The following is a 27,242-nucleotide window of genomic DNA, read 5'->3' as shown; positions in this document are numbered from 1 at the left end:
GTGTCTGTACCCCTGAATAATTTGACAAAGTAACCTGTGGTGTTCAATAATGAAAGAAAGGTTCTATTTCTGTGTGTCTCATAAAATTCACAGGTACATGCATTTGGCCTGCTTATTTAAACATAACATCAGGTACGGGTACAGAAGTTAAGGTATTGGCCCAGACCTGTTCATGTTTCTGAACAATTTGACAAAGTAATTTGTGGTCTTCAATGATGAAAGAAACACAAATAAGCAGTTAACAGAGTGTTTATTTGAACTTCAGGAATCTTATGCAGAGATCCAATGCTTCTTGTAAATTGATGTCCTGGTATTTTGGATCTGTACATAAGTGATTTTTGCAGTATTATACCGGTCTATCCTGGCATAATCATATAGTGACCACCTGCCTATCTTGAAAGAAGGGTTTGACTGTAGTGAAAGTCACAACATCATTCCCTAACAGAGCAATCCCTGTCCCCGGTGCTGAAAGTATAGTTGAAGACCAAACTCGTGTTGGTTTGGATTAATCATGCATTCCTGACCATTCTTGGTGGAAAAAAGGAATACGAGCCCTGATAATGAGGAACAACATCTGTAACCAGCAAGTGTCTAGCCTGTTTGTGCCTTAATGACTGATCTCAGTTAACAGCACCATTGATGCTTCATGAACCCATGATGTGACTGCAGAAGAGACCAATTAGGCTTACATGAACAGCATAAACAAGTAGGCATAGCTTTAACTCTTTTTACTCTTTTATAGACTAGACACGTTTTACCTTTTAACGTTATTGTATCTCTTTGTTCTGAATCAAAGTTGACCTGCAATTGCCAACACAATAGTTTTTGACTAATCAGCTCCAGTCTTTGTCAATGAAAGAGCAATCCACTTCTTCTGTGATGTCACATTAGGCAGATAGAGCACAGGACTCGGTGAGCAGTGGATTATATGTGAGAAAGACTGGAACTGATCAGTCAAAAATTTGGGTAAGTTCAATTTTTGAGGGTGCAATTACAGTTCAACTTTGATTCATAATGACTTCTACCAACACAGATGAGCTTTGAAATATTCGTTTGCTTCCTTGAAATCATCCCTCGGGCATGAGTTTGCAAATAAAGATTATGACTTATTATTACCTTAACCTTCAACCTGTTAACGTAGCCATTTGGCACAAAATATGTATTAGTTATGGAGTTAGGCAGCAGGGAGGAGGTTAATCTGCCTAACCCCGTAACCGGTACAAAATTGGTGCCAAAAAGCTTAGTAACTTCAACAGGCTGAAAATTGATTTGTGCCCTAGTGTGTATATAGCTATGTCTAATCAATGGTATATAAAGTGTATGCCATTAATTTCCAAGGATATGGGAAGTAGGCCTAAGTAAATATTAAATAATTAATTTCACAGCTTCAGCAATAAGAAAAGCAATCTAACTATTCCCAGAGGCAAGGTACAGAAAGTAATGAACAAACTTGAGACATCATCTAATTGCCATCAAGATTGCACAAGCTGGATCCAACCTATCTTAGAAATAGGCTGTCATTGCATGCTCCTGTGCACTTAGAAACACAACTACAGGGTAAGGTGATCATATACATGTACGTGACTGTATATTGACGTATGTAATTAAGGAGCTCCAGTTATATGAGTGAGGATTCCATTACCACCAGGGAAACAGTCATTGAGAGTCTTGATGAAAAAAATGAGGTGCCAATTTGCTCCCAAGTTTTAGATTCACCAGTGGAAGTACCTACCTTGAATATTTGCTGTTTCTATAAGATCTTTTCCATGCTGTGGTAACATGCTGGGCAGTCTTGGATGGAAGATGAAAAGATGATATCTTAACGATCTAAAGATTTCGAAGTCTGGACGGTTATAGCAATAGGCTTCAGTGCACCATAAAGCATAGCTATATTGCACAATATGTGTTAAGAAGTCACCTGCCTAAGCACCCAGACCAGGTGTTGTAGTGCCCAGGGCCCTAGACTCTGATTCCTGGTCCTATGTCTTTCACGATGTGGTCCTTCAATAACTTGGGGGTCTGATATTGGGAAATGCCTGTTTGTATGTTTTTTAAACAAATTTTTGTGGTGGTCTCCTCATTACATGAAAAAACATCTCAGCCTCCTTGTCCAAATGGCCTAACAACGATTTTTTTGTTCATCCCCGACTTTCAACTCTTATTTTGTCATTTGCATGGTGTGTGAGGACTGAAAAAAATGACCCTTAGAATTTACAGGCGTCCCATTTTAAAAGCAGGAGTTCATCTGACATTTTTATGGCCCAAGTTTTACGGTGGCTTAGCTCCAGTAATATGATGAGCAATCGTTTGTACCCACAGGAAGTTACTAATGAAAATTCTAACTTGAAGCTCATTTTTCAATGCTCTAAAGATAGCTTAAGCTCCATGTAAGACCTACTAATGCCTGCACCCATGATTTGCTGTAATAGCGGTTTGATGCCATTGCCTGCTCCAGGGCGCATAAAAACCAGCTATAGTTCACTGTGTGCGTCATAATTGCGTAGTTATGATTAGCATATTACCTCATGAGGATAGATCTTAGAAAGTGCTAAAAATATATTTCAGTTGTCTTCATATCTTCAAGTTTGTTGTTTGAATTATTAATGAATAAGTTATTACTTGCTCAAGGAGCAACCAATTCTTTAACAGTGTTTTGACAGTCATGGAATTGTAAAGAACTCATTTTATGAACCAATGCATATTATATATGGTTTTGGCCTATAGCACATGGCATGTTATATCTTTATATAGCTATGAAGGTATGACAAGAAGTATATTATCATTTGAGGAAACAAAAGTGCTAAAATGGCTGTCACCTTAATTTTCAAGATTACAAGGAGCAACCAATTCTTTAACCTTACGTTTTGACAGTTATGGCAATTGTAATCATTATGTACTCACTAAATGCTCCAGTGCACATTATACATGGTTATAACCTATAGCACATGGCGTGTGACATCTTTATTTTGCTATGAAGGTACGACAAGAAGTGCTAGTACATGACAGTTGCCCTTAGAGGAAAGGTCTTAGAAATTACTAGTCAAGTAAGAAGACCTTTAAGTCATCTTGATGCCCTCAAGATTATTTCAGTGAGGTTCAACCAGTTCTTTAACCTCATGTTTTGACAGTTATGGCAATTGTAAAGTACTCATTATATACACCAGTGCATATTATATAAGGTTATAACGTATAGCACATGGCATGTGTCATCTTTATATAGCTCTGAAGGTATGACAAGAATTTGAGGAAGCAAAAGTGCTAAAATGGCGGTCACCTTAATTTATCTTAACACTCTCAAGATTGCAAGGAGCAACCAAATCTTTAACCTTACGTTTTGACAGTTATGGCAATTGTAATGTACTCACTAAATGCTCCAGTGCACATTATACATGGTTATAACCTATAGCACGTGGCATGTGACATCTTTATATAGCTATGAAGGTACGACAAGAAGTGCTAGTACATGACAGTTGCCCTTAGAGGAAAGGTCTTAGAAATTACTAGTCAAGTAAGAAGACCTTTAAGTCATCTTGATGCCCTCAAGATTATTTCAGCGAGGTGCAACCTTCTTTAACCTCATGTTTTGACAGTTATGGCAATTGTAAAATACTGATTATATGCACCAATGCATATCATATATGGTTATAACCTATAGCACATGGCATTTGACATCTTTATATAGCTGTGAAGGTATGACAAGAAGTATATTACCCTTAGAGGAAAGGTCTTGGAAAGTGCTAGAAAGACCTTAAGTTATCTTAACGCCCGAGATAACTTGAGCAAGGAGCAACCAATTTCTCACCTCTGTTTTGACAGTCAATGGCAATTGTAAAATACTCACTACATGTAAATGCTCCAGTGCATATTATATATGGTTATAACATATTGCACACGGCATGTCACATCTTTATATAGCTCTAAAGGTAATATATTTCCATTGGAGCAAAGGTCTTAAAAAGTGCTAAGACCTTTTAAATTAAGTTCTCTTGATGCCTTCAAGACTGCCTTAGTTTGGAGCAGCCAGTTCTCTGACCTCATGTTTTGACAGTAATGGCATCTCTTACATGCACCAGTGCACATTACATATAATGAATGAATGAACTTTATTGCTCAGCAAGCATATATGGTACAATGTATGGCTTTAAATTAACAATACTAGAAGGCTAATCTATCCTACAATTCAAACTACAAAATATTATTGATACCAGTATATAGGTTACAATATAGTCATGCATGTCTCGCTTTTGGAATGATTTATAGAGAAATTGACCTTTGTATGTGGATATAGCAGTCGAACATGATAACAGTTCATGGATATTGCTCTGTGTACCAGATAGGGTGAAGTTTGTCCTATTTGTAATAGTCTCTCTTTACTATAAGTTGGACAATTCATCACAAAATGAAATTCATATATGGTTATACATGTAGTCTGCAGCTATATAATGAAAGCCATGTAGTACCCTTGAAATGGAGAATAGTACTAAAAGATTCATGAAGGTTACTGAAGGTAGACATCCAGATAAAGTATCAACAGACATTTCAACAATAAGAAATGGAGAGTTCTTCAGATATGTACATTTCGAGTGACATCCATCACTCTTCTTCAGCGTCACCAGAATGAGCTGGCAGAACAAGTCAATACTCAGTACTGTAAAAAAGATGGTTGAACACAACAAAGTAACTAGTACCTTGCAATCAAGATGTTAGACTCACAGAAGCTCCCTGTGTTACCACATTATCATAAAGTAAAAATAACTGAGGTGAAGCATGATGCTTTTTCAAGTTGCTAGTAGTAGTGCAATCGGCTTCGCTACAGCTCACGTTTTGGACCAAGCACACCGGGTCACCCCTACTCTTCTAGATTAGACAGCAAGTGTGTTGGGTTCTTTTACGTGCAGAGGTTTGGCGCATGAAGCATATGCCTAAAGCTCCCTCATACACGGGTCCGCCGGCTTTACGTCACCATCTGAAATGACGAAGGCAATCCCTTACAACATGTCCGAGCTCAAGAGTCAACCCTAGGATCGAACTCGGGCCCCAGGATCCACAGAATTTGATCCAGATGGTGACGCAGCGGGATTGAGTTACCGCTTGCGCAACGGGGACATGCCCTATCATACCCATTGCTATCTCACATATTATTCGACCTTGCACACTCCCGTGCACATTCAGACTCAGCTATAGAGCACAACGTGCGTCATAACAGTAATTTCCAAAGCTATGAGCGAGGGCATGATGAGAGGCACATTACCTTCAGCGGGAAGGTCCTAGTAAATGCTAATGAAAAAGGGAGCGACCCTCAAGATGTCGCAGATGTCTTATTCTTTAGTCAGAGGACCTGGGCCATGAAAGTTCTATTTTATGGATACTGTAAATTCTTAAGGCAGTCTACGATGACAATCTAGCAAATATTCAAGGTATGCCTACGAGTATGTCATTCAATATTGCGAGCAAATTGTCATGTCATGTTGAGTCCCTGAAGACTGTTAGCTCAAACAGTGTTGAGGACTGGGCCAGGGAAATTCTATTTAATGGATGCCAACGATTCCCTCTATGTCTTGATTTTGTTCTGCTTTTGAACATAGAAATCTGCTTTTGAACATAGAAATTTGCATCATTTTTTATTTTTTTTGTCTTCTTTTTTATGGCATTATTGTTATCTTTTTGATTTTATCCTTGTGTTTATTTAAGAAGAAAGGGCCTCTATAAGCAATAATAATTTCAAACAAAAGTGAATGATACAGAATAAACGACATGCAATATTGCAATGCTTACAGCTAAGAAGTAACTTGCTCAAAATTGAAATTGTTAAGGATGGAATCAGACCATTATGATCATTGTACATTTTGTATAAAATGTCTGCTAAATGTTTTCTAAAAATTTTTCCAAGTAGAATGACAAAAAATCTTGTCTGTCACACTTTGTTCAGTCTACAGTTTTCTCCTTGTTTTCAAATTCAAAATCTTGTTCAAATTCTTTCTTACATCCAGTTTGTAGTTTCCAGATGATGTCTTCCGTAAAACATGGAATCGAGATAGTCTAGCCTAATGTGATCATAATAGTTTCCATATATCACACCAAAAGGTAGTCAACTTTGGGTCATAAAGTAGAAACCATGCCATGTTTCTGGCATTACAGGTGCAAGTACAATCCCATATAATTTCCCACGTGTGCCGCTGCACATAAATGTTTCCAGGGGGCATGACCTATCCTGCAATATTTCATGCATAACGTTTGGCAGTAAGTTGTGTTGTGTTAGTTGCAATAGGGAGATGGATTGTGTCTTTGAACTTTTTAACCTTAAGCACACTGAAGTAGCCATTAGGCCACCAATTCTCTATTGGTTACAGAGTTATTAGGCAGCAGGGAGAAGGTTAAAAGAAGCTTGCTTAATCTGGTTGATAAAAGGAAGCAAAGATGGTTAATTGCAATATTTTGTAAGACTAGATTATTATTTTATGAGAACCTTTGCAACTGTTTTTGTCTTTTGTATGGCAGATAAAGAAATTGACTGCTTCACTCATATTCAATGTTACCTTGTCTTATAATAAAGCCATTATAATCGTTAGATTTTCTGATCTTCCAAAGTCCAAGTGACCTAGCTGGTCCAGTGTCAACAATTTGTTACCACCTCAACATGATCAATTGATAACCCTCCCCTGCTGCCACCATACCACAACCACTAATGACCCTCCCCTTGTTAGCACCATGCCACAGCCATTAATGACCCTCCCCTTGTCCCAGGGGAGTTATCAGTAATCTAACAGAGTGGAGGGGACTTTCCAATAGGAGGTTACTCACCCATGAAGGCCACACACCCTGACCTGATCCTGCATGATTCACGATTTTCAGACACCTCAATCATTGAGATGTCAATGTCCATAAGCGAACAGGTAATGGGGTTCAGCGGCTATGGGTCCTTGCCTGCATATATTCTATGCTGTTGGTTAAGCATGGTGAAAACTTTTGCTGTCTTGATTGATAGTGGAGGAACAGACAGAACTGGAAGGCTAAGCTGTTGATAAACGAGTACGCTCACGTTTATAGCCCCCTATGGGGTCTTGCCAGCCTAGTATATGTGATAGGTTTTGCAGACCGCAGACGGAGTGTTGTATGAGGCTGGATGGAGCCACGAGTACGATCAATAACCGAGTAGGCCCAAAGTTATAGCTCCTATGGGGCCCTGCTGGCTACTGTAATATTGTAGGGCAGCGGGACAGCATTGCTTGTCGTCGGGAGTGGCTAGTTTTGTTGTTGTTCTGAATGCAGTTGCTAGGATACAGGTTCAGTTGTGGTGGCAGGTCACAAGGTAAGGTCACAAAATTTCTTAATTTCCTGATGAAACATTTTCAGTCTGCCTGGATTGGGCTAGAATGGGTTTTCTGTGCTGCACACTGCATTAGGCTACCTTTAGATCATTAAGTGATTAACGTTATATTTCATTGTTAAAGCCATATCAAATTAATGTGTTGGTTCTCATATTCAAGAATATCATTTTGAATATAAGATAGACATGGAAACAAAATATGAGGGGAAATCTGTATTTAGTTGGTACACATAGTTTTAGGGAATGATTGTAGTCAAGGTTTCCTCCAAGGCCTCTGTTCTCATCATGACTTAAAATCATCTGAGCTGAATTTTTACTTTAAAATGTCAAAGAGCCAAGGAAATTAATTGTTGAGATGTAACATAAAAATGTTTTCTGAAAAGTTGTGTAGGTGTGCAGGTGAATATCACAATTCCCTAACAGCAATCCCTGTCCTTGGTACTGAAAATATAGATATTTGAAATTTTTATAAAAAGATGCTTAAACAGACAATTTTATTAGCTTGGAAGTTCATCTGTGTTGGTAGAAGTCATTCTGGAACTGTTATTTCCAACAAAAAAATTGGAACCAAATTTTCGACTGTACAGCTCCAGTCTTTGTCAAGGAATGAGACAGTTTTATTGTCTCCAATTTGAGTTCTCATTTTGTTTATTGCAGACTACTTAACTTCTCAAGGTCACAACAGAATACCCAAAGCATCTTCCAGCTTCTGTTGTGACTTTTGCTGAAATTTTTTGTACAAGTGCAATTTTTTCTCCCCAAATCATTCTTTTCAGCCCTGCATCAAACTGACATTGATATTGCTGCTTTCTTAAGATGACCCTGTGATTGCCACGATCCACAGAACGGTATTAGAACAGCCTGTGGGTTTCATTGTCGGGGTAAGGTCAGCCGGGGTCAGGTTGTGGTGAGATCAAAGAAAACGTCTCCACTGTCTGTGTGTAATTTTGCAAACCCTGTTACACGCTTAAATTGTCATGAAAATTTTATGGTGTCCTTGCCCGAGGCCTGGGTTGCTGTACTGTTGATCTATGTGATGGTTTTCATCACGACTGGTTAGGTTCATTTTTAACGTTATGTTAAGCTGTGATCTGTGTTATCGTTGTGCTTTTCGAAAACAGCTAATTTCCTTGGTACAATGGGCATGTTAAGACAGTACAATACTGTAAATGTAGAAATGTTTGCGATGGTTTTATATTCGTGGTTTTTGAGGGGAACTGTTAACCACAAACTAAAAATCACCGCGAAAAGCCGCTCCATTGTGTTAACTATAGTGCTACTATTGTTTCAAACGCAAACTTAAAACAATCGCAAACATTTTCTCCTTACCGCAAACATTTCTACATTTACAGTATAGCATCTGTCCTCTCTGTCACAATCAGTACTTCGAGATCACTTTTTCATCCTTTTTTCTGACATTCTGGAAAACTCTTTGTTACCAATGAGCTCCCCTGAGAAACATGTTGAAGACATTTGTCTTGACAGCACAGGTTCTTTAATTGGAGTTTTGTTTTGACTGAACACCGCAGACTATAATTGATTCTCCAGTCTTGGCATGAGTCCAACTGTAACCAGACAGACAGGCCCAGCCCACAGTTTGCCACATTGTTATCTCTGTAACTATCTAGTGTAGCCACTGCTGCAATGAAGGGGGTCGAGTTACAGGGTGTGTCTGTGGTGTAGCAGTCTTCCTTTGAGGAGTCAGGTTACAGAGTTGGGGTGTGTCTGTTAACCAGACAGACAGGTTCAGGCCACTGTTTGCCACTTTATCTCTGTTACCATCAAGTCTAGCAACTACAGGGTGAGGGGTCAGGTTACAGGGTGTGTCTGTGGTGTGATGTAGCAGTGTACAGGGTGTGTCTGTAGTGTAAATGTAGCATTCCTGTCCCTGGTATGTGGCAATGTTACTCATGGTGGAGGTTAAGTAACTGTCAGGTGTATCGGTAGGTAAAGCCTTGGTAATTACACACATTGGGCTCCTACATTTCCTCTCGCTACATTTCTGCTGGCTACAGTATTGACATATTAGTGTGAACGTTTGTGGCGAAGTACTCTCAGGCTGTTATTTAGGGTGAAGACTGAGTAGATACTGCTGCAGCACTGATGTTTTTACAGTTGTTATGTGGACGCAATTACATAGAGGCTCGCCCTAAATATCTGTAACAATGTTAGAACTGCGGCAAAGTGGTGGATTTCCCAAATGGGGAGGCTATCAAGTTTGTCTTAGTAAAGTGGATGCCCGTTTAGGCTAAACAAAGTTCTGTGAATGACATGCACTGGGATCCCGAATGTTATGCAGTATTTTTTTGCCCTGTACAGTCAAAACTGGCAAAGAAGACCACTCAGTGAACCAATAAAATCTGGTCTAGTGTGGACAGATGCCTGGTCACTATAGATAGGATTCTTATCATGCTTGTGTCGATTGGAAAAATCATCTACTAGTAAGGGACCTTGTGTAGAGGTGGGCACTTGTACAGATTTACAGGTTTGCACAGTGTCACTTTTATAACCTATGTTCTCTTTTCTTGCAGACCATGTCATCTAGATAACCCGCTGCTTATACGTTTCATCATATCGCCATGGCAACCTGATGTCACAAAGATATCGTCATGGTAACTGTGTCGCCACCAGTCTCGTGTCGTGACGACAGTTTCCGACGTGTGTGGAACATCACCAACACATGCCCGCAGTCATCATGAATGCTCTGTACGCCGTGGACGTGTCTGCTAACTGTGTCTCCAGAAGCAGTTTGTGATTGACTCAGATTCTCAAGACGTCACCGTACCAAGTACAAAGTTTCAAACGGACCGGACTGCTGACACCCAACTCACATCTGGCGGTCGCCATGAATGTTCTGTACGTGGTGGACGTGTCGGAAAGCTGCGTCTCCATGTTGTCTCTCGTGCTGTTCATCGGTGCCTTCACGGTCATGATGGTCCTGTTCTCTTTATTCTGTTCATTTAGATACCTATAAGGCTAGTCTACCAGAGTTTGAAGTAAAAATAGTTGTAGACATAAAGTCATACAGGCTACAGAGTTCAAAGAAATATACATAATGAAGTTGCACAAGACATACAGGAAATGAACTAGAATTCATTTAATTTGGGGAAAAAGTAGTGGATAGATTTCTTAAAGTTGGGTAGAGTGGATAGTGATTTGCTTTGGGGCAGGGTGTTCCGAACATTGATGGTACAGTAGCGAAAGGTTGGCTTTTTATGTTTGTGTTGGGGTTTGGAATCTAAATGCTGATTCTAAAATCTAATTTATTGGGTTCGGCTTCTTTTTCCGAGACAGTGGAAGACGAATGACCCCATTTTTTCTGTAATGTGTGGGTTTTGTGATGTTTATTTTTTGTCTATAAATGTGGAGAAATTCGGATGGAATTAGATGGCTTCTTTTTATAAATTTACAGCTCCTGTCATTACTGCATGTACTAAAGGTGAATCTCTCTCACCGCAGGTCCTCTTCCACCACTACAAGCCCAAGACAGAAAAGGAGCTTGAGGAGGAAAGGAGAAGGGCCAAAGGTCGCAGGGACAGTCTGTGCGCCGCCTTCGAGCTCCTGCGCGCCGACATGTCCCACTTCGACGCCATCGAGGATAAGTTCAGCAACTACGAGCAGGTCACGAAGGCCATGAAGGCTGCGGGACTCGTGAGCTGTAATCTGATCGTCGGCGTGGATTTTACCGCCAGTAATGAGTGGCAGGGTCGTAGGACGTTTGGTGGTAAGTGCTTACATGCGCTGTCTGGAAAGAAGATCTATAACCCTTATCAAAAAGTCATCTCGACCATCGGGCAGACTCTACAGCCGTTGGACGAAGATAACCAGATCCCGGTGTTCGGGTTTGGGGATTCAGTCACCAGAGACAAGGATGTTTTTCCCTTCCGGCCTGACGGGTCGCCCTGCCAGGGTCACGAGCAGGTGCTGAACTACTACGGCGCCATCGTGAAGGCCATAACGCTCAGCGGGCCGACGAGCTTCGCTCCCCTGATCTACAAGGCCATCGAGATCGTCAAGCAGCAGAAGGGGTACCACATCCTCCTCATCATCGCCGACGGGCAGGTGAAGGACGAGGGCCCGACGAGGGACGCGATCGTCGAGGCGTCGAACTTTGCCCTCAGCATCATCATGGTGGGTGTCGGGGACGGCCCGTGGGGGGTCATGAAGGAGTTCGACGACCGTTTGCCCGAGCGGAAGTTCGACAACTTTCAGTTCGTGGACTACCACACGGCGGTGAAGCGGACGCGGTACCCTAGCGCGGCCTTCGCGCTGCACTGCCTGATGGAGGTACCGGATCAGTACAAGGCCATCTCCAGACTGGGCTACCTGAACTGCAATCACGTCGACGCCGGCTGACTTACTGTATTTAAGTTCATTCATTCATTCATTCATTCAAGGTCACGGGGATTTAGTTCCGCAGTAGTGTCGTACTAGTGAGAAAATGGAGTGTTCGCGATAGTTTTAAGTTCGCGGTTGAAATGAAGGGGTAGGTGGGCTGAAGACAGAACGAGCAAAAAGTTTGCGTTTAAAGAAAATTTGAAGTTTTAAGGTCCCCGATCAGTACAAAGCCATCTCCAAACGGGGCTATCTGGACGGCAAACACGTCGATGTCGGCTGACTTTGCCTTCAAGCAGGTGGCAAAGTCGTAACTGCCGTAGAACATAGCCTTAGACGGCAGTTATAATTATTCCACCAGAAAATCTGTTTGGAGTTTTTGCTGTCTGATTTCAAACACGTCGACGCCGGCTGACTTTTTTTTAAAAACAGTATTGCTCAATTCAAGGCCAGTGCTGGCCACCAATTTTTTTCTTAATTATTGGACGTCAACTTTTCATGTTTTCTTGTCATTTTGACAATTGCAAAACTCATCGGAGGGCGAAGGAATTGGTTGCCTTGACTGCAAAAACATTGTGTCATATGACAAGCTGAGGCCATGCCAAATTATCTTCTGGGTTCTTGGATGTTCAGTTGACTTTCCAGTTTGGCAAACGGAAGTCTTTTTATCAGAGAACCAAGAATTTGGTTACTTGACTACAAACACATTGGATGCTTGCTGACTGTCGACTGGAAAATGAAGGTTAGGCTACACCAAGGTATATTCTTCGTTCCTGAGCGATGATTTTTATTTGGACTACAAAATTGATCATCTGGACTACAAACACAGGAACGCCACTTGACTGGCATGTGTAAGAAGCAAGTCACAATACTAAGTTAACACCGATTTTTCCATTGGGGCCCCTAACTTGCTTCTCTTTTCAGCAACAATTTGGTCAAGACAGAAACAGAGGGCTATTTGAAAACTTGAATCTGACTATATTCACTCCATGAAAATCGAGACTTTGGTGTGGCCTTAGGCTAGGCTTTCTTTAAAAAAAAAATTGAATTTTTCAAATTATCGTTCGGATTGTTACACCCGATGAGAATTTTAAATATATTATGAGGTTCATCTTACATTCTGACAATCAAAATGTATTTGTTCAAATACTGGGATATTATCAGACATAAGTAAGTTAGAGATTTTATTATAGAGTGATTGTGGTGGTATCGAGGGTTTGGAGACAATTTTTGTACGTAATGTTTCAGTCAAATTATGTTGAAAACATCACCAATTTATATACATGTGTAAGTACACCCATGGACACAGGACTCTACTGGTGAATATTGTATCACCTAAACTTTGAGGCTGCACGAGGAAAATGCCATACTTTGTATGACAATCACTGATATTTACATTGGAGTTAGTATATGCTGTAAAGAGAGTATGGTGTTTCATAGACTCATGTCAAGGCAATAGTTTTGTCACTTTCACCAAAAGAGGATTTTATCTATTTATATTTTCATCAGTACATCATGGTACATATAAGTTATAGCAGATATATTGTCCATAGTTCACAAGGTAACTGGTATTTACCTGGCTTATGTTTAAGACCCTCCTCATCTATCTTCCTCAGGACCTCCATGGACTCTACCTGACTCTGTGTCACATGGTGGTGTTACGAAAAGGATGCAGTTCAAAACATGACATTTGTTTGAACCTTTGTTTATTCATGATAAGCTCAAATCGGCACGCAGGCCGCTTTTCATTGAGGTCATGAGGGAAGAGGTAAGGGTCAGATACAATATAACAGAGATACACAGTCATTTGAGTCCTAATAACTCTATCAACATATATCATTACATGTTTATGGTACAACAATATACAATTTCTACAACATACAACATAAAGTAGGGCGAAAGTTGGTTCATGGTCCGTGTCCGTTCGTTTAGTTCATTGCCGTTGACATAGTTGTCACTGACATAGTGTTTATATCACGAATAGAGACGAAGAAGGATATCATAGGTTCATGAGTCACAACCTTGCCACCTTGTTTGAAGGAGTAGTACAGTCGATTCAGGTTCTGATAGAGGTAGCTGAGAAGGTATCAAAATGATTTCATCTATCATTATGGACATGTTGTCAGACTCTACAAGTGTTAAGTCTCTCTGAAAGGCATCCTTGAGGATATGATTGTAAATTTATTGCTTAACACCTTAACTATTTTGTTTCACATCAAGTTAACTTTACTTGTGATACTACTAGTTTGTGTAGTAGTTTGTGTAGTGCGAAGGGAGTAACGGTGTCTTTATTACTTGTATCTTGCTGCTATATCATCTAGATTGGAAAATGTACATTTTTACAACTACGAAGCAGTACTCAAGAAGTGCAGCATGAACAGCCTTGGTCAAACTCATTTCCAAACCTCCAACATTGCTCCAAAACGTCAACAAGTGTTCATAGCTATGTATATCTCAAACAGCTGCACTGTTTGAGAACTTCTTTGGATAGACGCGGTGGACAGAAAGTAATTTGATTTAAAATCATGGTATACAAGATGTACTGATTTTGTTTCTGACACACTCATATAAATCTTGCCCTAAAGCCCCTGTTACACAGACAGCGAGCTTTGCCTGTATTTGTTGATCGCTTATTAAAGGTCGCTCGGTTTTGTAATCAGCAAAGGGTCCTGCATATTTTTCGTCTGAAAATTTCCCTCATCCGATGATATCTGCCGGAGCTCGATGACCTGCAAACCTCGGCCAATCTCCAAAAATCACGGTGATCGAGAGAATACTTGGCGAATTAAGGCCAAAACGTAATTTCACTCGGCCGAACAATTTTCGTGTTGTGTGACATGGGCTTTAGTATCATGAACAATGTATGTTTTGAAAGTGTTTATTTTACCTCAGTATTTTGTTTTGTTTTGTGCTTTTAAGATATTTTTCAGAGAAGTGATGGTGTGTTTAGTACAGAAGTAATATATGAACTTTATTCTATGCAAAAAAGTTTTCCTATCTATGCACGAGCGTTTAATAATCTGTGTTCTTGCTGTTGCAATACAGCTTAATGATGCACCAGCGCCACCTTGCTGCTTTCAGTAGAACTACATATAGAACTTATCAGTGTTATTATGTCAGATTTAGAACTGGAATGATGATTTGGGTCGAAAGACAGAGACAGTAGCGTATATGTTTTTTTTTTCGTGTTACTTTTTTATCAATAGACTGGTTAGAGCTCAAAAATGTTTGCTTACTTCTTATGGGGCCGAAATCTCTTACCTTACCTACTAGTCTCTGCGGCGTTGGAATTGTGTGGATTGTTTGATACGTTTAACTTGTCTACATGAAATACACGACGTCTACATCAACACTCTGTGACTGTTCATTCATGTCTCTGTCTTTATTGAACGCCACATGTTACTTTGTGAAATCTTTCCGGTACAGGTACGCAGTCCTCAGCCTAACCTGGTACCCAAACCTATTATTATAGCTTCCGAGTCTCCTATTTAACCTTAGCCTGGCTAGAACAATATTCCAGGAGTCCTATCTGCTGTGATAGTTAGTGAACAACACCCCTTTATTGGGGCAACACGTTGGGGAAGACCTTGACTTCATTGAGAGCACAAATTCTGATCACTACAGTCGCAGCCCGAAGGCTGAATTGATGTCGTGATATTACAATAAATGACTGTTAGCAATAAAACAAAACTAACGTTAAATATGGGAACGCTTAAAATCATCGTAATGAATAAATAAATATATATATATATATGCGGGTAGGCATCAAACCGTGAGACGTCATTTACATTCCGAAAGTCCTCACAGAAGCGAATGACGATCACTCTCATCTCCTCCATCTTTCGGAGCAGTAGAGGGACTATACTCTATTGACGGTTAACGTTATGATATGTAAGTAAACGTCATGTAGTATGTGGTCGATATGAACATGTTTGCATATGCCGGTGTCGAAGATCTTTTCTTTCATGTTGATAACAGAAGCGTTTTCTTTCTTTCAGAGGGTTTGATGAATTGATAGTGATGATCCTGCAAACAGTCGCGTTGTCTGTAATTTATTCTTTGTGTATGTATTTCATTGCCAGGTGTGTGACTTTGACAATGATGTATCTAAGAAAGCGTCCCAATAGATGATAGAAGTAACTTCAAATCGTCTGAAAAGTATGTCGTACAGGGAGGTCATTCGTGTGATATCAGCTGAGCTTTAACGGGGCACAATTTCATTGGCTTTTTACTGTCTGACTCCCAGCAAAACAAGGTCTATGGGTTTTCCCCACACCTGACCTATTAACTTTGCCCCCTCAGAACAAACACGGGGTCAAAAGGGTCAAAGTCTATTGTGTTGCGGCAGTTTATTCCTGTTTGCTGCGTAGTAAGTTGTCCGCCATGTTGCTTGCTATGCTGGTTTATCCGAGATCAGTGCCGTTTACTTTCACGAAGGTGACGTAATTCTAGATCCCTGCTGTAGAATCATCCTGTAGCCAAAATGTTGAGAGTCTGTGAGAAACTTCGCGAAGTGGACGCCAAGAGTAAGAGACTCGGACTAGTGCGTGCGGAGACGGACTACCTCCGTGCCCTGCTGGACGGCATGGCGAACATGGACAGGAATGCGGAAGTGGAGGTGCTGAAAAGTCTTGGTGACGTGAACTTAGAAAAGGGAAGACTCTACAAGAAGCCGGAGAAGTTTGACAGGGCCATGTTGCTGTACAAGACTGCACTGATCCGGTGTGAGGACGCAGATGTAGGAGAAAGTCTAGAATATCGTTACCACTATGCAGAGAAATTAAGGTTAGGGAAGCGATTAGCAGCTACAAGTAGTTACGAACCCCTTACTAACGCCAAGAAGTTGTCTTCTCATGCTAAAGTAGCAGAGACGTTTCTTAAACTAGACCAAAGATTGACTGTTGGGGGCAACAAGAACTCTCTGCAGATTGAATATACCAAGTTAGTGATAGAAGGGATCGTTAACGATGACAATATGTTAGAGACGGAAGCGATTAAGAGCCTTGGTGACGTGTTCCTGAAAAGAGGAACAGAAACCAGAGACGCACCATGTTTGACGAAGGCCACCGCTCTGTACAACACTGCACTGTCACGGTGTGAGGGGGTACAGGGCACAGTGACACTCGTCCACCGCTTACTGTACACGGCAAGAATCAGACAAGAGACGAAAAAGACAAGGAAGAAGGTAATACCATTTCTTTTCCACTTTTTTCGTATACGAAGTTGGGTTCTTTAGATGGCCAGTGTCGTTTATTGTTTATTGTTAAAACGACATCCATTAGTGAATTACACAGATGCACTTCACTGCTCTTCCTGGAGTCATATACATGATAACATATACATTACATTGGTACACATACACATAACATTACATAGTATCTAAAACGCAAATTTCGTCTTAGCCCGGATTCAAAATTAAATCAAATGTCGTTAAATGCCAAAACTAAATTTCTGTGATAAAAATAACCCATGTTTCTTTTGATTGTTGCTATTGAAGGATCCAGAGTACAGACGGAAGCGACAGAAGGAAGTCCCAATCAAGCCATTGAACTATGACGTCAGGGATGACGCAAGAGGTCAACAGTCCATGTAAGCAAATGGGTCGTAATGTTTACTTTGGTTGTGCAAAACTAGCTTAAGTAGTCAGGAAACAAGTAATTGGTCATTTTTATTACCCTTTATAACATGATACCATATATTCTACAAACAGCATCCTATTCTTACTAATTCCTTTTTGTCCTTCTTCTTTCCAAATTACTTTTGAACTTGATATTGGCTCGGCTCAGTGCCATTGATTCACTTGATATCTAACCAACTTGAATTTCGCAGACAAAATGACATTTTGTTAGTTATCTTCATTCTTTGTTTTCATGAAATTTAAAACAATCATTAAACGTACGTCAATTTTGAATGCACGTGTTGTCTTATCTGATCTTGGCAATGGGGAAGTTGACAAAAAAGAAAATATACTTCTCGAAGCTGGCTACCCTCGCTTCACATTTGAATCCATTTACACTTGAAAAGAAACTTGACTTTTTCATACTTGACGGAAGTATGGTGCATCTGACTACTTCGATGAGCAAAAACCCATTTAACCCATTTATTACACTGGTCTGACATAGAAAACTTAAATTAAGTCCTGCAAACTCCTATCCTCTCGTCAGGTCTTACGAAGAGCACCTGACTACAGGAGACCGCGCACTGGCTGACGGGAAGCTGGACGTGGCAGAACAGAAGTTCGCATCTGCTCTAAAACTGATTCATGGTACGTCATCTTATTATAAGATTTGCTTTACATACCCAGTTGTTATGTGAACGTACGAAACACTAAATCTCGCTCACTCAATCTCTCCAATAGCTTGACAGAAGACAGGAGGGTCATAAAAACGAACGTGGCTTCGTTGCAAAGTTGGTCATTTAATGGATAGTAGCATCAGCGTAGTAAAGAGTTTCAAAATGAAAAAAAAGTTATCACAAAACATTAAGTTTCGCGTTTTTGATTCAGCATGCAAATGTTGTCTTCATTTGCATAATTGTCACTCGAAATATTTGTCCTTAACTATGGCATATATTTGCTTATGATAAATCTTTGTCGAAACAAAGGAAACTGGTTCTCGACGTCTAAAAAGAAAGTCGTCGTGCTGCCTATTTCATGAACTAAGACTGTATATAATCCATGTACATACAGATCCTAACAAACCCGATCGATGTAAAGAGGCCGACTGTTTGTGCAGACTTGGCAACGTCTACGTCCAGCGCGGCAAAACAACAAAAGAAGGTAGGAAATTCACACAGGCAGCAGCTCTGTACAACGCAGCCATTGCTAGAACTGACAAAGAGAAAGATAACTTCATGAAAAGCCTGCAGGACACAGAGCAATGGTTTCTCCAATACACGGCTAATGTAAACGCGAAACCAAAAAGCGTTGATTTGGCCATACGTCATAGAATGCTGCTATCAGAGATGCGTGCGCGCTATAAGTCACAACTGGACGCCATTGATCAACAACACAATCCGTACCAATATGACGAGGACGATCCAATGATGATACCAGCCGAGGCTAAGCGAGCAGAAGCAGTCAAGGCTTTATTCAAGAACATCGCCAAGGATAGACGGGGTTTTATCGAAGACCTCGTAGGTGAATGTATTGTCGCACTCGGTCCTCCTCCATGTAAGTACGCTTTCATCGGGTTAGGTTCACAGGCAACAGAACTGGTCACGCCCTACTCTGACCTGGAGTTCGCCATTCTGATTAAAGACGGGAAAGACAATGATGAGACACGGAGGTACTTCATCAACCTCACAAACTACCTACACCTGAAAGTCATCAACCTGGGAGAGACCATCCTCCCAGCCATGGCCATCCCGTCACTCAACAGTTTTCCAGAGAATAACTGGTTCTTTGACTCTGTCACACCGCGTGGGTTTGCCTTCGACGGCTTCATGCCATGGGCTAGTAAGACTCCATTTGGAAGAGACCAGACTAAGACCAAAACTTCCGTTAGCCTTATCCAGACCCCTGTCAAAATGGCAAAGTTTCAGAGGCTGGATATTTCTCTGTCAGAAGGGTACCACCTGTCAGACATCCTCAGACGGCCTGTTTTCCTGACAGGGGAAAAATCTCTGGTGGACGAGTATGTACGAAAACTAAACGAAATCATCACCGATGGTTTACTCTCAGGTTTCCAGTCCCGTCTGTCTGCTATGCAAACCTTGTGGGAGAACAGGGAGCAGTTTTCCAACCTGGAGCCTACCGGACAACTGTTAGATGTAAAGAAAGACATCTATCGCTTTCCAGGCATAGCAATCGAGGTACTAGATCTGTGCTGTCAGATCACCCTCGCGAGCACGTGGGATGTGATAGATGAATTGAAGGAAACAGGAAAGATCCATGAAGAGAATGCCACCCACCTCACCGTACTAACAAGTATCTCTGCTGAACTCCGTTTAAGGACATACATGGCCAACGGTGGACAGAAAGACGGTATGTCCCCTCTTGTCGAAATGAAATTCCAGGCAAAGTTGCAAACAGTACCTGACACTACCCTGAGGTCAATATTCCATATTCCAGACACCAAAGTTCTTTTCCGATACTACTGCAGGGCCATCCCTTTGAAGATGTGTATACGAGAAGCGGTCAGGAGCAGCTTGGATGTCCACCTGAAAAAGCTATTCACAAATACCATCCTCGATACCTCACACGAATGTAGAGGTCGAATATCTGCAAGTCTATTTCTGTTTGATAGAGCCAAAAACCATCTGGAAGCAGCATTAACAGATGCCGGAAGTGACATGATCAAACGTTCGGAAATACTTAATACATTGGGAATGCTGGGGTCCTCATTGGGCGACATAACCACAGGGATTAATTTCCATGAAGATTCACTTAGGATACTTAAAAGTATCCATGGAGACAACACGGCGCATCCGAACATTGCCGCGTCACTAAACAACCTTGGATTGTTGTGGAATGATCTGGGTGAGCATAGGAAAGGCATCAGCTACTACGAACAATCACTATCGATGGAAAGAACTATCTATGGAGACAACAAGCCACATCCGGACATTGCCGCGACACTAAACAACCTCGGATCATCTTGGAGTAATGTTGGTGATCATAAGAAAGGCATCAGCTACTACGAACAGTCACTGTCGATGAATCAAACTATCTATGGAGACAACACGGCACATCCGGACATTGCCGCGTCACTAAACAACCTTGGATTGTCTTGGAGAAAGCTGGGTGATAATAAGAAAGCAATCAGCTGCCACGAACAGTCGCTATCGATGAAACAAACTATCTATGGACACAACACGGCACATCCGGACATTGCAGGGTCACTAAACAACCTTGGCTCGTCTTGGGGTAATCTCGGTGATTACAACAAAGCAATCAGCTACTGCGAACAGTCGCTATCGATGAGAAAAACTATCTATGGAGACAACACGGCACATCAGGACATTGCCGCGTCACTAAACAACCTCGGATCGTCTTGGCATGAACTCGGTGATAATAAGAAAGCAATCGGCTACTTCGAACAGTCACTACCGATGATGAAAAATATCTATGGAGACAACACGGCACATCCGGACTTTGCCGCGTCACTTAACAACCTTGGATCGTCGTGGAATAATCTCGGTGATCATAAGAAAGCAATCAGCTACTTCGAACAGTCATTATTGATGATGAAAACTATCTATGGACACAACACGCCACATCCGGACATTGCCGCTAAACTTAACAACCTTGGATTGTCTTGGAATAATCTCGGTGATCATAAGAAAGCAATCAGGCACTACGAACAATCGCTATCGATGAGACAAACTATACATGGACACAACACGGCACATCCGGACATTGTCGGGTCACTTAACAACCTTGGAACGTCTTGGAGTAAACTTGGCGATTACAAGAAAGCAATCAGCTACTACGAACTGTCATTATCGATGAAACAAACTATCTATGGAGACAACACGGCACATCCGGACTTTGCCGCGTCACTAAACAACCTTGGATCGTCTTGGCGTAAACTCGGGGATTATAATAAAGCAATCCGGTACTGTGAACAGTCACTATTGATGATGAAAACTATCTATGGACACAACACGCCACATCCGGACATTGCCACGTCACTTTACAACCTTGGATCGTCGTGGAGTGATCTCGGTGATTACAAGAAAGCAATCAGCTACCTGGAACAGTCGCTATCAATTATGAGAACTATCTACGGAGACAACACGCCACATCCGGGTATTTCTATGATACTTAACAACCTGCAATTAGCATGGACTAGAATTGGTGATCACAAGAGAGCGAATGAGTACAAAAGACAGTTATTACAAAGTGTACAGAAGGATATTGATACCTGAAGCCCTTGTATGACTCTAAATAGACTTTTTTTAATTGAATAATGGACGAGAATTTTTCAAATGGTATTAATGCGACAACATTTCACTTATACATGTATTCAAAATTATGCATTACCATTAGAAACTAGCATAGAAATCAATGATAGCCGTATAATACAAATGTGTTTTAGCTACTCTACTTATTCTTTCCTCATAGTGTTTAACAGAAAGAACAAAATGTATGAACAAACTCCTTCTATTTGTAGCCATAATACAGGTAACACTTAGCGTTAGAAATAAATTAGTTGATTATACCATATTCGTTTCATATTTCTGTTGCTAGTTCTGTTTTTTGTTTTTACATTTACTTAATGAATGGTGCTTTCCTCTAAACCTTCTACATATATATGCAATACAACTTGCTATGGATTACTGTATTACATTGTCATACTTAGCACCATTCTGTGTCATCGTGTCTATAATGACACAATGAAGTACCCTAGACACGCACTGAACACTATCACACAGATTCATAATATTCTTGTTGAAAGTAAAAAGACAATATTTCCACTTCTAAAACAAGCGCGCTGTTCCTCGAAACACATATTTCTTCCATACAGTTCTTTACTCAATCATTGATTATAGATACAAATGAAAAGATGTACACTCTAAGCCCATTTAGAAACCTGATCACATTATGTACATTATAGTAAAGATGAAGAAAATCATTAAAAAAGTCTATTAAAAACAGAATTGGACATTTAAACAAGATAGTTTTTCGTGTAATCGAGTTCTCCCTCTGAAAAAATTAAGTCTTAAACCGTCTTGTTTGACACGTGGCCATTTGTAATAACTGACCATTAATGACATATGCACTGCACGAAATGGCCTCGTATCCCGGCGTATACGTACAGGGATTCCTCCGGAAATATTCCATATCCCGGTGCGGATTTAGCGTATCCGATAAAATTAACGGATACGCTAAATCCGCACCGGGATATGGAATATTTCCGGAGGAATCCCTGTCCGTATACGCCGGGATACGAGGCCATTTCGTGCAGTGATGGTTACTTGTTGAATTCCCTATTACAGCAGTTGAGATATATGTAGTATACAGAAACATGTTACTAATCACACAATAATCAATCATCATAATCATCATCTTTCAACGTAGATTTGTTGTGTTCACAAATGTCTGCAATACAGCTTGTCTTCCAAGCACCAAAACCTTGCCAAAACGATCTTCTGGTAAAAAATGGTCGTGAAATAAAGACCTTCTGAAGTATATATTCCAGCTACTTTCCATGAAGAAACTTTGATGCGAGTAAACTTGCACCATGTTGGGTACAGTTGTTTATATAAAGTCACTTATTTCTCATAATGAATACGAAACAATACGGGGGCCGCCCGAACATCGCACGCGCCCGAACATCGCACGGATTTTTTACTGATCTTATTTTGCATAAGTACGCCGTGTTTGTGTCCAATGACTATGCTGATAAGGAAGGTAAATAACCCAAGTTCATGCACATAATTGTCATTTACATTCAAAACATATGTGTACATATTCATTTCTTGTTTTGTCGAAAAGTAGTATTTTGACAATAATGATGGCAACGCTGAGTAGAGGGTCACTGCGTAGCTAGACGGCCCGGCACCTAAATATACGACCTGTGCCAAGCAGATACATAAGTCACACAGCTATCATACACATAAGAAAAATAATTTCATAAAACACTAAAAATTTGGGTCTTTAAGTGTTTGTTGAGAAGAAAACCGACCAAAGAAAAACAACGTAAACATTGCTGTCGTCTGACGACGTTGTTTTCCCGCCATTTTTTTGGGCCGCGATGGTGGCGGGACGATTCAACGCACAGTTTTGTTACGCTCTAACACGTGATTGGTACCGTCTATGAAAAGGAAACTGAATACAGAGATGGCGAAGATGTTTCCCAATAAGTAGACGGAGTATTGTTGATGTAAGCGGTGTCGTTTTTTCGTAATGATTTCGTAAGTCGGGCCGCATTCAATACGTACGTCGGGCCGCGTAGTAGCCTATTTCCCGTGGGAACATGAGCTGGGATGCGCTAGATATAGCCCTTCTCACATGACGTTAGAAGTGCACACGGTCAAAATTTTCCGGTCAAAAGAAAGCTAGAATATAGCAGACTTCAAGCCTTATTTACATTTCCCTAACTTCATCACCAACTTCCGAAGAGAGCAAAATTACCAAAGCGTACTAAGTTAGGCACACTATCTGGCGTAGCACTAAATCAGAAGGTACATTCGTGAAAATGTCTCACAGCGTCTTCCGCATGTAACGCGGAGCATGAAGGGCCCATGAACAGTATGAATACATTTCTTGTCCAAGTATGGTCTTTAGATGAATTTCTTCAAAATTCATTCATTAAAACCTGACCACTCTCTGGCAACCAGCAATGGAGCGCCGTGAGTTCCAGCGCGTAAAAAAACGTCCGATTGGGCACCCCCCGTTACAAAACTTTCTTACACATGATACTGGTACATGCTCTAACAGACGTAAGCATCTTCCTTACAGAACATAAACTTGGATGGATTAGCATATCCAAACAAAAATGCGTCTACTGGGTTTTCATAGCTACATATAGGACAACGTAGTACACTCTGGAACCATGGTGAGTAATTAGGGGCTTCTTGAGGCGCATTTTCAGGGAGTTTGATCCGTGCTATATGTTCTACAGCATTAACCCTCAAACCACCGTAGCTTTTTTACGACGAATCTTACCGTATGGGGTCAAAACTGACCCCACAATGTTTTCTACAAATATAGCTTTATTGGTGCCTATTTTTGTGGTTTGTATATATGTATAGTTTAAGTAATCTATAAGGGACAGTTTGACATGATTAGATGTGAATAATTTTTGCTCATTATCATAATTTATGCAAAAATAGGGAACATCGTCTTTTGCAACTAATGCTATTCAGACAAGCGGGCTCTTTTGAGGCCTGCGCCAACACTTGATGTCATATAGCATCTGAATGGCTTACGCTAGAACAACCAAACTTGGTCACCTTTGCTAAAATTTCGTTGGCAACAATTTGACTTTAATGAAATATCTAATCAATGTTTTCATGTTGCTATGGAAACCGATTTTTTTTAGAGCCATATTTAGAAAAAGTCGCTAATTTTGGATTTTACAATGTAATTCTAGGGCTGTCTTTTTAAATTGCATTTATTTTCTTACATCAATACCAACCAATTTAATTCACTATCACTTGTATGATTTAATATTCATAATTTATGCATATTTGATTACGTCATCGGTCAAAATCTAAAATGGCGGACGATATAATTAGATTAGCTGTAACCGGCTATTTTTAACCCCAAATTTCATCAATACGATGTTCATTCAAACAGAAACAATCTTAGTATAATCGTTTTGGGCCATTTTCATTGTGATATTAGGTTATATGATGAAAAAATGCATTTAAAATAATTCAAGATGGCGGAACCAAGATGGCGGATTTCGCTAGTGTAACTTGATATGAATATAATTTCTATGACGTCATTTTGACGTCGTTCCTATTGTCATCTACAAATAACGTCTTTGGATACATCATGATTTATCATACAAAATTTCTATTTAAGTTTTATCGCGTACCTTTGAATTATACGGAAATACCCAATTTGTTGGTTTTCGTCAATAAAATCACATAAATGACGTCATAATACGTCGCGACGTCATTAATCTCTACGTACATTTAAAACATTTGTTTTTTTACGTTTCTGCAAAATTATGTTTTGACACTATGATCATAATAACCCTTATCATACATGTTTCTAGATGACAAGTATCAAACAATAGGGAATAGGGAATATGAGTGCAGATTTTGCTGGGGTCAGTTTTGACCCCACTGGACCATGCGTAAACTTTCTACGATAACTTAATCAACAATGAGCCAATCTCAGTAAAAACTTGTGAGAAGTTATAAGACATATATACAAACAAACTCATAGAAGGAATTATGTTTTCGACTCGAAATGTCAAAATGGCACATGTTCATGTACGCCTGGGGTCAGTTTTGACCCCATACGGTGGTTTGAGGGTTAACATAAATGAAGAAAGACTGAATGCAGCTAGAGGTTGTTTCTACAACTACCTGAGATGCAGAATACAGTGGATCATCATTAACATATGTGGGTAACAGAGTGTTTGTATGTTTATTGAGTCACCGGGAGCATTGAACCATACAAGGAAGGACCTCGTTTTATAAATCTAACGTAGATGCATGACAAGTAGAGACCTTTATCCAAGTATTGACTACTGTAGTATGACATACAGTTCTGTTGTTTACGTACAGAATTGTCTCAAGTTTCGTGTCACCATATGGCTCATAAATAGTGGTATTTTTCACTGCGAGTCATCAGGGGTTCTACCTGATTGCTATACGCTTCATTGTGTATTATTCAAAGCTTTCTAGAAACTTCTAGCAGGATTTTGCAGCAAACAAGTCTTAACGAGCCTTCGTGAGATTTTATAGGCCAGGTGGCCAGTTTGCAGGGGCATTTGGGTATATGAAAACAGACAATTTTGAAGGTTACACTGACAACGACGGTACTGGTTTCTGTCCAGTCAAGCACGATATATTTGTATCGTAACTCTACTGATGTTCTTGTATTTGTAAAATTAATCCTTTGATTTTTTGAAGTTATGAACAAGATGATTTTGTATTTGTTAAACTTCTAATGTTTCTGTATGTAGGGACGACTGAATGAATTTATAACTTTGTAAAATGTGGGAAATGCTTATCAATATTCATTTAATATTTCTTGACTGATACTCGTTATATGTAAAATTAAAATAACAGAGAAGGAAAGCCCTTCACAGAAACCCAGGGATGACAAACCTGTGCAAAACAACCACGTGAAAAAGTTATTTGGAGTCTAGCCTATTAGAGAACATCCAGGTGAGGGGATAAACCACCCCTGTAAAAATCATAGAGAGTAAAACCTAGCACAGAAAATCCAGGGCAAAATGAAACACCCCTTTAAAAGCCTCAAGGGAGTTACCGTTACCCCTAGCATTGATAAAAACATTTTAAAAAGCCTATGGATGTGGCCCCGTAGCAGTACGTAAATGTGTTGCCATCTTACATTGTATGTAGCAATGCATGTGTCTAGATGAGTAAGGGGGGGTGGATTCAACATGGTAACTATCAGTCAGCACTAATGGTTTCCGAGTAGTGTTTGAATTTAATTATGCACACTTGTTACATGTTACAAATGTGCATTAAGAAAAGGTGACTCTGAATGGCTGAAGAATTGTGGTGCTCGTTTGGCTCGTCATGCACGAATCAAGGTGATTAGCATTGGCACATTTCCAATGTACGTTTCTTCAAGAAAGGAACAACTACGATTGTTGTTGTTGCGATCGTTCAGACGTGCAACTTGATTTATATCTCCACCCTGCTACAGACAATCACATACCCATGACAACTTGTCTACATCGGCAAAATCGTCATAGGTTTGTCAGTAGCAGGATTGGTTCCACATGCCGTTGTCTCAGTCGCCCCTGCGGTGGTCTACTGGTTACGGACAGAGCCAATTTCTCCACTGTTATGATGTGGCTTATCCAGCTGTAGGCTTTCCCCGCACTCCTCGTCACCAACTGACGTTTTCCTCGGTGTTCCTGTGCCGGTGGTTTGCTGGTTGCTTGCAGTCTCATCCAGATGGACGTTGACGTAGGTTGAC

General features: G+C 40.4%; 2 protein-coding genes across 2 annotated transcripts; both read left to right on the top strand.

Moving 5' to 3' along the window:
• The first annotated feature begins 9,844 nt into the window (after positions 1–9,844).
• LOC136423592 (uncharacterized) lies at positions 9,845–11,697 on the top strand. The gene is made up of 2 exons (XM_066411822.1): positions 9,845–10,262; positions 10,787–11,697. The coding sequence occupies exons 1-2, from the start codon at positions 10,173–10,175 to the stop codon at positions 11,681–11,683; spliced, it is 987 nt and encodes a 328-aa protein (XP_066267919.1). The 5' UTR covers positions 9,845–10,172; the 3' UTR covers positions 11,684–11,697.
• Positions 11,698–16,145: 4,448 nt separating this feature from the next.
• On the top strand, positions 16,146–21,993 carry LOC136426802 (uncharacterized). Its single transcript, XM_066415527.1, has 4 exons — positions 16,146–16,847; positions 17,160–17,251; positions 17,827–17,927; positions 18,351–21,993. Exons 1-4 carry the CDS (start codon positions 16,146–16,148, stop codon positions 21,530–21,532), a joined length of 4,077 nt encoding a protein of 1,358 aa, XP_066271624.1. The 3' UTR covers positions 21,533–21,993.
• The last annotated feature ends 5,249 nt before the right edge of the window (positions 21,994–27,242 follow it).

The sequence above is a fragment of the Branchiostoma lanceolatum genome, chromosome 1 (genome assembly GCF_035083965.1).
Source record: "Branchiostoma lanceolatum isolate klBraLanc5 chromosome 1, klBraLanc5.hap2, whole genome shotgun sequence".
Lineage (NCBI taxonomy): Eukaryota > Metazoa > Chordata > Leptocardii > Amphioxiformes > Branchiostomatidae > Branchiostoma > Branchiostoma lanceolatum.
This window is presented reverse-complemented; position numbering and strand designations above follow the sequence as displayed.

What these genes read in the sequence shown, in the direction of transcription:
- LOC136423592 (XM_066411822.1), top strand. Translation starts at nt 10,173, where the DNA reads ATGAATGTTCTGTACGTGGTGGACGTGTCGGAAAGCTGCGTCTCCATG. An exon ending in GTGCCTTCACGGTCATGATG is followed by an intron (nt 10,263 to 10,786) that starts GTCCTGTTCTCT and finishes CTCTCACCGCAG; the next exon opens with GTCCTCTTCCACCACTACAA.
- LOC136426802 (XM_066415527.1), top strand. Translation starts at nt 16,146, where the DNA reads ATGTTGAGAGTCTGTGAGAAACTTCGCGAAGTGGACGCCAAGAGTAAG. An exon ending in GCAAGAGGTCAACAGTCCAT is followed by an intron (nt 17,252 to 17,826) that starts GTAAGCAAATGG and finishes TCCTCTCGTCAG; the next exon opens with GTCTTACGAAGAGCACCTGA. An exon ending in TGCTCTAAAACTGATTCATG is followed by an intron (nt 17,928 to 18,350) that starts GTACGTCATCTT and finishes ATGTACATACAG; the next exon opens with ATCCTAACAAACCCGATCGA.